This window comes from Zingiber officinale, chromosome 1A, assembly GCF_018446385.1.
Source record: "Zingiber officinale cultivar Zhangliang chromosome 1A, Zo_v1.1, whole genome shotgun sequence".
In the NCBI taxonomy this organism is placed as follows: Eukaryota; Viridiplantae; Streptophyta; class Magnoliopsida; order Zingiberales; family Zingiberaceae; genus Zingiber; species Zingiber officinale.
The window spans coordinates 113,504,999-113,516,322 of NC_055987.1; the positions used below are offsets into that span (position 1 = coordinate 113,504,999).

The 11,324-nt window shown below is 38.1% G+C and overlaps 1 protein-coding gene across 2 annotated transcripts; it reads right to left on the reverse strand.

Annotated features, from left to right (window-relative positions):
• Positions 1 to 395: 395 nt before the first annotated feature.
• Positions 396 to 9,210, reverse strand: LOC122028872. Of its 2 annotated transcripts, XR_006124990.1 has the most exons (10): positions 8,819 to 9,210; positions 8,311 to 8,495; positions 6,629 to 6,807; positions 5,642 to 5,926; positions 5,490 to 5,548; positions 5,327 to 5,363; positions 5,165 to 5,236; positions 1,143 to 1,443; positions 528 to 1,005; positions 396 to 434 (listed from the first exon to the last, which is right to left on the reverse strand). XR_006124990.1 is itself a non-coding variant. In XM_042587816.1 (9 exons), exons 1-9 carry the CDS (start codon positions 8,949 to 8,951, stop codon positions 613 to 615), a joined length of 1,644 nt encoding a protein of 547 aa, XP_042443750.1. In that variant the 5' UTR covers positions 8,952 to 9,210; the 3' UTR covers positions 452 to 612. The 2 variants fall into 2 exon arrangements, 1 of the variants encoding a protein (XP_042443750.1); XM_042587816.1 differs by lacking the exon at positions 396 to 434 and having other exon boundaries at positions 452 to 1,005.
• Between the last annotated feature and the right edge of the window lie 2,114 nt (positions 9,211 to 11,324).

Genomic DNA, 11,324 nt, shown 5'->3' on the forward strand with positions numbered 1-11,324 from the left:
AGCTTAACGAACATGTTCACGAGCTCACGAACCGAATATTGTGAAGCTTGAACTTTATTTATTTATCATAACAAGCCTCATTAAACGAACTTTTATCGAATCGAGATTCGAATAGTTCACGAACGACTTGGCTCATTTGCACTCCTATTTATAGGGGAACCCATGGAATAGGATTATTTACTTTGGCGCTGAGACAAAAGTATACACTATTTTGCTATATCAAAAAACAAGATACTGAAAGAGAGTTCAAGAATGCCTTGTGACAGAGCATGAACGAGAATTCTGTGGACCCAAACCTGCTTATGAAAGAGTTTATCATCTTTCAGTGGGTATCGTCGTCTTGTAGTGTAACAAGAATCCCATGGATTCAAACTTTGCTCGTGAAAGGGTTCTCATCTTTCGGTGCATGTCATCGAGGCATCGAGTTTAAATCTCTAGAAAACATAGCAGAAACATAAGAAAATCTGCTTTCACAACAGTTGCTGTGCAAAGCATGTAGAGGATTTACTTAAAGCCGTTTCACTTACATCAAGTAAATGGGCAAATGAAACATGCATTTCATCGACAAAAGATTTAGATGCTGGGAAGTACAGACTACGGAGAGGCTTCACATCAGGAGGGAGTTTGAGATGGTGTGGGAGTTTGATTGACTACTGCAGTCTTTATTTCATATTGCTTCGCAAACACTTCCTCCCTTTGGGGGCGGTTTGCATACAAGAACCAGAAGATGAGGCAGAGCATGACCCCCGTGGAGATGAGGCCTAGTCCAGCATTCACAACCCGGAGATCAAGCTCCAGCTGGGGGCAGAAGAAAGTTGTGATCGCGTCGAAAGTTTCTTTCACGAACTGGCAATTCTGAAGGCTCAGCAAGAATGGTGTGTAGTGATCGAGGGCATAACTAACATTTACAGCTGCAACCAACTGCTGGTAAATGTCGGGGGTCACCCTTCCGACTGTGACACAGAGTCCTGATTCAGAGACAGCACAAGTGTAGTTTTGCCAAACCTGACATTGTCCACAGACAGATAGAATATGAGCTAATAGACGGAGAGTTCATATTATCTTTGATAGAATGTTGGAAACCTTAGAACTAATTAGATACGAATGCACTAAATGTAGAAGGAAATAATCTGCATATGTACCGTTGAAGCATTCACCAGTGAAACCTCTTCAGGTGTGCACTGTCGGTCGTGCAGGTTAGAATCATAAGGAGAGCAGAGAGATGGCATCAGAGGACCAGATTGGTTGTAATGCACAGATGTAGCTTGAGAATATATTGCAGTGTTGACAACGCCAACAAGCTGGACGATGACATCTTTACTCTGGTACAATGTCAGATTTGTTGTTTGCTCGTCAACACAAGGGAGAATGCTACTAAGTGAGGTCTCTGCTTGAGAATTGTGGACCCATTCACCCATAGCCACACAAGCATCCCCAACGGCACTGAGACAAAATGATAGAATTTTCAAATTTCAGCTTAGTTGGGAACTAGCCGAGTCTACTCAGACAACTAATGAATTCTTGCATGTGGAAAAGAAAAACATATAACAGACTAGCTAGTGTCTATAATCTTCCTTGTAGTTCTGTGATCATGAAACCATTCTCCAAAGATTATAAATCAGTTAAATATGAACAAGTGATTTTCATCAGCTAGATTGTCAGAGACATGATATATATTGAATGGATATAAACATTGTCAAATGCATCAGTGCTTGGTTGGAGGGAATGGAAGTGAGGAATGGGAATGGGATTGAAAGTTAATGTTTGGTTTGGGGTATTGATGGTGGGTCCCACGGATTCAAAACTCCCCATTCTCATTCTTTACTTCAATGAATCTCATTCCTATTCTCATTCCCTTCCACAAACCAAGCGCACCCTAAACACCAATTTAATTGTTAGGGAAGAACAATTGTTTAACTCGGATAGGAATCTTTAATTAAATTGAAAGCATCTAAAATTATCAATATTTCAGGAAATAAATTGATAAAAATGTGTGAAATATATTTTAGTTTTCAATGTTACTCCTAATTGTAGTTGAAAACCGAATTTATTATTTTCCATAGGTATATAACTAAGCAATCATTATAGTCTAAATAACCAGCTACACAGATGCCAATGAAACTAGAAAGATCTTGGTTTATGTATAAATGCTACTAAAAATTCAGCTTTCCATGGTTTAGTGCATCAGGACACCAGCCAGGCACAATCATGGAAGCAAAGTTTAACCCTATGTTTACTTGGGAGGACAAAAATAAAAAACATTTCCATGGTGGAAGACTTTTCCCTGTTTATTTTAATGTGACTATCTTTTCTTTTGTTTACCTAATGGGTAGACCGATTTCCACGGTGGAAAGATTTTCATCCGCAAATGATTTTTTGATCATTTTTTCATCAGTCTAAATAGGACGGAAAGCAATTTCCTCCCTCCCAATGGTGCAGTCGAATTTCTCCCAACGATGTCAGAGACATGATATATATTGAATGGATATAAACATTGTCAAATGCATCAGTGCTTGGTTGGAGGGAATGAAAGTGAGGAATGGGAATGAGATTGAAAGTTAATGTTTGGTTTGGGGTATTGATGGTGGGTCCCACGGATTCAAAACTCTCCATTCTCATTCTTTACTTCAATGAATCTCATTCCTATTCTCATTCCCTTCCACAAACCAAGCGCACCCTAAACACCAATTTAATTGTTAGGGAAGAACAATTGTTTAACTCAGATAGGAATCTTTAATTAAATTGAAAGCATCTAAAATTATCAATATTTCAGGAAATAAATTGATAAAAATGTGTGAAATATATTTTAGTTTTCAATGTTACTCCTAATTGTAGTTGAAAACCGAATTTATTATTTTCCATAGGTATATAACTAAGCAATCATTATAGTCTAAATAACCAGCTACATAGATGCCAATGAAACTAGAAAGATCTTGGTTTATGTATAAATGCTACTAAAAATTCAGCTTTCCATGGTTTAGTGCATCAGGACACCGGCCATGCACAATCATGGAAGCAAAGTTTAACCCTATGTTTACTTGGGAGGACAAAAATAAAAAACATTTCCATGGTGGAAGACTTTTCCCTGTTTATTTCAATGTGACTATCTTTTCTTTTGTTTACCTAATGGGCAGACCGATTTCCACGGTGGAAAGATTTTCATCCGCAAATGATTTTTTGATCATTTTTTCATCAGTCTAAATAGGACGGAAAGCAATTTTCTCCCTCCCAATGGTGCAGTCAAATTTCTCCCAACGATGTCAGAGACATGATATATATTGAATGGATATAAACATTGTCAAATGCATCAGTGCTTGGTTGGAGGGAATGGAAGTGAGGAATGGGAATGAGATTGAAAGTTAATGTTTGGTTTGGGGTATTGATGGTGGGTCCCACGGATTCAAAACTCCCCATTCTCATTCTTTACTTCAATGAATCTCATTCCTATTCTCATTCCCTTCCACAAACCAAGCGCACCCTAAACACCAATTTAATTGTTAGGGAAGAACAATTGTTTAACTCGGATAGGAATCTTTAATTAAATTGAAAGCATCTAAAATTATCAATATTTCAGAAAATAAATTGATAAAAATGTGTGAAATATATTTTAGTTTTCAATGTTACTCCTAATTGTAGTTGAAAACCGAATTTATTATTTTCCATAGGTATATAACTAAGCAATCATTATAGTCTAAATAACCAGCTACACAGATGCCAATGAAACTAGAAAGATCTTGGTTTATGTATAAATGCTACTAAAAATTCAGCTTTCCATGGTTTAGTGCATCAGGACACCGGCCATGCACAATCATGGAAGCAAAGCTTAACCCTATGTTTACTTGGGAGGACAAAAATAAAAAACATTTCCATGGTGGATGACTTTTCCCTGTTTATTTCAATGTGACTATCCTTCTTTTGTTTACCTAATGGGCAGACCGATTTCCACGGTGGAAAGATTTTCATCCGCAAATGATTTTTTGATCATTTTTTCATCAGTCTAAATAGGACGGAAAGCAATTTCCTCCCTCCCAATGGTGCAGTCGAATTTCTCCCAACGATGCAGTCGAATTTCTCCCAACTCGTGATTGCGCCTCCTGCAAGCGTGACCGGCAACCGAGGTCCCACTCGGCGACCCTAGTCAGCAGCCTTGCATGGCCGCGGTGGGAGGCCCCATGCAAGGTCGCCTTTCGTGGCTTCTATGGACTGCCACGCGTGATGTCACCTCGTGCGGCCACGATGGGTGGCATTGCGCAAGGTCACCTCTCACGACCACGGTTGGCGGCCCCACGTGAGGTGGCCTCTTGCTATCGCGATTCGTGGCCCTGCGAGAGGTTGCTTCTCTCGGCCGCGGTTGGCAGCCCCGCGCGAGGTCGCCTCTCGCAGTTGGTAGCCCTACGTGAGCTCGCCTTGCTCAATCGTGATCGGCGGCCCCACACTAGGTCACCTCATGCCCCTGCAATTAGGCGCTCCACACAAGATTGCCTCGTGCGGCCATGTGTTGCAGCCCGGCATGAGGTCACCTTGTGTGGCTCCAAAGCCGCCATTATTTTCTTCTTCCTTCGTATTTCTCTTTCACTTTTCTTTTCTTTTTGTTTTCTCCGTCCCTTCCCTTAGACATTTGTTTTCTTTCCTTTCCATAGGGATTTTTTTCCACTTTGAATTCCTTCCCCATTCCATGTTTCAGAGTAAACCGGGGTTTCATTTCAACAACCAAAAAGTTAGTCCTTAACATCCTAAAGCAAATCAGTCACTGCCTCATGACAGTAGATTCACCAGAAGTTGAAGCTTCTTTGACAACAAAGCTAGGGCCGGGCCGGTCACTCACCCCAGGCTCGACATTACCCAGCCTGGTTAATCATTTTTTTTTCCTTGACAACAAAGCATGGGAAAAGAATATGATACTCACTAAAGTACTGGCCAAAGAAAGCTATTACAAACTGAAATAGCTTGTTGAAGCATAATAAAATGTCATGAAGCAACAAGTTTTGCCTATGCACCAAAATACTTTAATTGGTGTACAAAGTGGAATACAAAATCAAGAGGTTTTCTTCTTTGTCCAATGCTCGGTTTCCTCTTATTATTTTTCAAAAACAAGACAATTCATGTTAAATCATAAGAATAATTACCAAGTAATAAACATGGAAAGTGGTTGTGTGTATCTTACTTGCTGACAATGATAAAAAATCCACAGAGTATGAATGTAACTGCCACAAGCAACCACCCAGTTATGATAAATCTGAAAATTCAAATTAACAGTGTCAGTAATGATGCTCAAAATCTAAATCCAACAAACAAATTTCAAACTACTTTGCAACCAAGAACTCACATGTAGACTGCATGTTTGTGCCCAAGAACCGACAACACTGCAGAAAACAAACCAATGGATGAGTTAATATAGGCATCAAATAAAGTGCAAACAGTAGAAATTTGAAGGTAGAGAACACTAGAAATAAGATGTAAATTTTGCAAAATGAAAATTGATTACATACAGAAACCAATGATGGCTAAAAGAAGCATTATAGCTGCTACCAGGATTAATGTGAAACGTCTGCCATGGCCGACATCAAAGCAAGAAGGCATGTTAGGCATTTTGTGCAAGTATGTTCACCAAATAAACCAGGAAAGAATTTTGGGATCATACATGTTGTCGAAAACTCGTCTTACTTTTGCAGAACTTTCAGCTGTTTCACCTGATAGAGTATTAGCAGCATCATTTAAATCCACATTTAATTTGCCAATCTTGTTCTGAACATCATATGGAAGATAGAGCTGATCCACACTGATTGATTTGGCAAGTGACAGAAAATCTGTGACATTCCTAATGATGTCTACAGTGAAATCTGATTGATTAACAACAAAATTTAAGGTGTCCATTACTTCACCATGGAACTCATCCTGACCAACTGAAAGAAGAACACATCCAATCCTGAGAGAGATACACTAACAGATAAGTTAGAACTTCAAAGAGGTAAAACCAGTACTCATTTTCCTGAGTTGATGTGCTATTTCATTATGTCAATGATTAGCACAAACTCTTAAAAAAGGAAAAAAAGGGAGGAAGAAAGAAAATAAATGAATTCCAGTTGCATCTTGTTGGTTTTCTGTGGGCATTGAATTTATAGTAGAATAGAAGTTAAGGTCAAACATAAGAGGGTTTTACAATTAGGATGTCAAATAATACCAAGCTATATGAGAGATCACATTTTAAAAAAAAAAAAATGTGGAACTGCCACATTAGCGGCTCCCCTAGAGTCGGTCCTACGGATATGGAGGGAGGTAAATGCAGGTATATAACTGAAAGCGCATAGCCGGGACGCTAACCCCAGGCAATGACACCCCGAGGATCGAACCCTGGACCTCTCGGCCACGAAACCATGCACCCCCAACTGTGCTACGCCCTGGGGACATGAGAGATCACATTTAAGAAATTATGATAGGAGGCTATATCCTCATTCGATTTTAACAATTCTCAAAACCAAACACCAGCTGTTGGAAACTAATTATTGCTGTGAGAAAATAGCCTTGAGTGGCCACAAAAGCACATAGAAAAAAGGATATCAATGGCTCCAAAATGCAAAGCAAAAGGATTCAAAACTAGACAACTAAGACTTGAGCTTGAGAGAATTACAATGCTGCGCAAGTGAAAACCAGGAGCAAGACAAGAGACATCTGCCTTAAGAAAATCAATTTTTCCTTGTCAAGTTCAATTCTCCAGCTGCAACATCTTCGTGTAACCAGTGCCAATGCAAACAAGACGAACCATATGAATGCAAGAATAAATCCAGGAGCACCTGTAAATCCAACAGACTGCAAAAGAAAAACAGAAATAAAATAAATAAAATCAAATAAGTGATTCAACGCTATACCTCAGTTATAAATATGCAAGGTTAAGATGCAAGAACTCAAAACTATTGCCATTGATCATGATGTAAGGAAGAAAGGGAACCAGCCAAAGGAAATTCAAGATGCAGCAGATTCTTTCTATAAAGTTAAGGGAAAAGTTAACATGATTGCCAGTGGAGAACTACAATGTGGGAGGCCAATTCACTAGAAAAGGACTAAGCCATTTCAAGTAAGGCTCACTCCTACATAATAATATGACAGTGAAGCCTCTGCCTAACTACATCAGCATCTTTGCAAAGGAACCTATGTCCTTCACTTGCTGTCTCTCATGGTAACAATGATGATCCAGACCCATCTGGTGTCAATCAACCTGCCCAAGGTCCAAGCTCTTTCCTTGGTTAAGCTAATCCACTCAGACTATACAATTAGAAGTCAATTTGTCTCTTATACCATATATATGCAGGATGTCCATTCACTACCACAAACGATCGACCCATTTGGGAAATTCACTCCCAAATGTATGAATTATGGACACAAAGAACCCCTATGCTAGCATGTGGAACTGAGACTTGTCTGTGTCCTCCAAAGTAAGCATGTCTCATGGAAACAACCATCAGACCCACCCCAAACCAGACTAAAACAGCATTTGGAAATTATACAATGGACAAAAAGTTCCTCTGAGTATGCATCTTGGAAAATGCCATGTAACATTAACAACTTCAAGATTAGCTAGCTAACCAAAGGATTGCATGAATTAATCTAGAAACCAAAAAAGAAAGGGTCAAAAACAAATACATAGGGTGGACCTAAAGAAGAAGAAAAAATAAGCACAGAACTTGTTAGTGAACAGGTCAATTTCTAGTATTCAAGTTAGACACCCGTGCATAGCAAATTAAACTTATGAGTGGATGCTAGATTTGGTCCATAAGTACTGGAAATCTGTAAATTATTAGCACAGAACAGTTATACATGTCACAAAATTAATGATTGTCAGCCATAGGCTAGTAAAACATCATAATTTCCCTATTAACAGTTTGTCATATTCCTCTTAGCTTTTGCTTTGCAAATGAGTTAATATTGATACTTTCTTGCCCCATATTAATATCTTAGTTTGAACCCATCTTTCCAAGGTCATAATTTTAGTGTTGATTCTATAGTTCATGTTGCAGGAAATGAGCTGATGAAATAAGAATGTACTAAGGTCTAACCTTGCAAGGAAAGTTGAAGATGCGATGAGATTAGGTCAGGTAGAGAACACTTGAAATTAGTTTGTCACATTATTGTTTCCTAAATATTAGTTAGTCTTCAGTTTATCTTGTCCCTGCTTCAGTGAATCATGGGATTTTACAGTATGACTAACTGAATCTTCAACGATGCCAAGTTAAAGGACTGAGAAATCTATGTGTATCTACTCTTCCAAATTATAACAAAACACGTCCATCAAGTCAAAGAACTGCAGTAGTTTACCGCCCAGTAGTGCTTGTTAGTAACATCCCAACCATCACGATACATCCTGAGGCTATTAAACATATCTGGCCGCTTTGTTCTTTTCCGTGCCAAAACCAGCGGAGCTTTCCCATCAGGGGCAGGAGCAGAAGCCACAGGAGAGAACTTCAGTAGCCCATTTGCCCACGGCGCCAAATTCTCCCCACCTTCATCACGCCAAAAATAAGAACAGAATTTCCATATCAACATCCAAACAACTCAACTAACAACAAGAAAATTTTTAAAAAAAAACACTATTTTTTCCGTAACACTGTTCCGAAGTTGTCTATACCCGACGAAAGATAGCGAGAGAAGACACATTTATCGTCATATCCAGAAAATCAATCAAAAATGCAATTTTTTCTACGAAAACGACTTAATGAGCCCACATCCACATAGCTGGTCTTAGAAATGGACTAAAAGTAGGGCACGCAAGGAGAGAAGAGTAAAGACAAAGGCGTAGACCGACGCGATCTACGCAGAAACGGACCGAGTATAGACTTTGGGGAGATGCCTCCTCCACCGACAATGACACGCGATGCTCCGGAGGCCGCTGCGACAGGACGACACGCCAGGAAGAGGAGGGAGAAGAGGACGATTCCCCCGTCGATCGGCATGGCCATGTACTCATGGGAACGACCTTGAGCAGAAGAAGGGGGGCATCGCGGGAACCAAAAGAGCGAGCTTTTAGGGTTCCCTTCTCGGGCACGCCGCGAAGAGATGGGGACGGGAGTCTATAAATGCATGAGGCCAAAGTTAAGCGAGAAGGGTGGCAATAGGACAGAAGAAGGGATGTCCTCTGCGATTCACACAACAGTTCACTGTCTCACTGGTAAATCACTCATTCACATGGAGAGGGAAGGAAGGGAGGGAGGCAGACCGCAGACGCAATAAATAAAGGAGAAGGGGAAATAGTAGTTAATTTGACAGATTTGAGACTTTTCCAAATCGCCTAAAAAGAATAAAAATAAATCTCTAACTAATTTTATTTACTAATTAATTATCTGAAATATCATTAAGTAATTTTCTGAATTGACTGATGAAATCTAGAATAATTATTTGGACGATCCGATGGATGTAAAAATTGAATAGCTAAATTATTCAAAAATAATAAAAATACTTTAGTCATAGGGTTATTCTTCATGTCTCTACATTCTCTTGCTCATGGTATTAGATTGATAGAAAAAATAATCTCTTAAAAAAATAAAATGATATTTCAATATATTTTTTATTTTAAAAATATTCTGTTATATTAGTTAACAGAGTAATTGTTATAATGACTACTAAAATATATTAAAAATAAATAAATTTAATTTTAAATATTATGTAAAATAAATTCTTTATTAATTTGATTTTTTTAAACTTGATCAAAATAATTTTAAAATTATTGTAGCATCCATTAATTGATTACTTTAACAACCATAAATATAAACTATAATAATTTTAATTTTTTAAAATGATATTAATTATGTTTAAGTAATATTGATCAAATTAAAGTATTTCATATATAATATATTTGATAAATTGAATTTTAAAAACAAATATTATAGATACAGTATAACTACTACAAATTGTAATCACTAGCGGAGGTAGGGACGCGAGGGGGTGCGGAAGCACCCCTTACTTCTGACAAAAAATATATATATATAATCATGATTAAACAATAAAGGACATAATTATAATTTTTTAAACTTATTGAATTTTTTCACAAAAGTGTCATAAAAACACCTTTTCCCTTCGTTTCTCATTGTCAATCCTTTTCCAAGCAGCTTTCGTTTTGTTTTTTTTTTCTCGTTCCCGATCCTTTTTCCAGTAGCTTTTTCAACCGCTGAACCTTCTTTTTTTTATGCCAACCCTTTTTTCTTCAAACCAAAAACCCTAATCGCACTAAGAGATCTCATTGTTTCCCCCTCTCCGATCTCCTCAAATCATTGCACTCATCTTTGTCGCCTCTTCACTTCGTCGACGCCTCAAGTTAGTAACGTCACTACTGTTCGCGGTTCGCCTGTTCCATCGACGCCGCTGCCATTGTTGACGCTGTTGCCACTGTGCTCCGCCAGTGATCCTCCACAACAAGCAAAATCTCTTAAATTTTAGGTGAATCTTGTTTCTTATTTCATCTAATTTCTAATTTCATGATTTATACTTGGTAGTACAGTAATTGTTATGTTGATTGCATAAATTAATAATTTTGAGAAATTGACATAGGTTATGGAGAAATTTTTAAAACGAAGTATTGAGTCTTCTAAGAATTCTATGGAAGAAAATAGTAAGAAAAAAATATTCTCGTGTTGAATTCAACCCGGATGATGTTGTTAGTGACTCAGGGCTACGCAAACTAATTAATGAATTGGATATTTCTATTAGAGATCAGATTCGAAGAGAATATTTGATTAGAGGACCTTGTCAACCATTTGGTCATAGTTATCCCCAAAGACAATTTGGTAAAGAGCATAGAAGTTTCCAATTTGCTTGGTTTAAAAAATTTTCATGGTTAGAGTACATCATATCAAAAGATGCAGTTTTTTGTTTTTGGTGTTATCTCTTTAAAAATTCTCATAAAGGATGTCGAGTTGGAGATGAAGCATTTACTAATTCAGGGATGACTAATTGGAGAAAAGCAATGGAAGTATTTAATACGCATGTTGGTGTTGTAGCTAGTGCTCACAATGATGCAAGAACACAACTTGAGGCTTTTCAAAATCAACGACAAAGTGTGTCACATTTGCTACAAGCACAGGGGCGTGGAATGGAAGTTGCATATCACACTCGATTAACGACAACTCTAGATGTTACATGCTTTCTTTTGAAACAAGGTTTGTCTTTCCGTGGACATGACGAGTCATTGAGTTCCTCAAATAAAGGTAACTTTCTTGAATTGATTGAGTGGTATACCCAAAGAAATGATGAGGTTGCCAAGACAATGAATGAAAATGCCCCTAGAAACAATCAAATGAAGTCTCCAATAGTTCAAAAGGATTTAACACGGGCTTGTG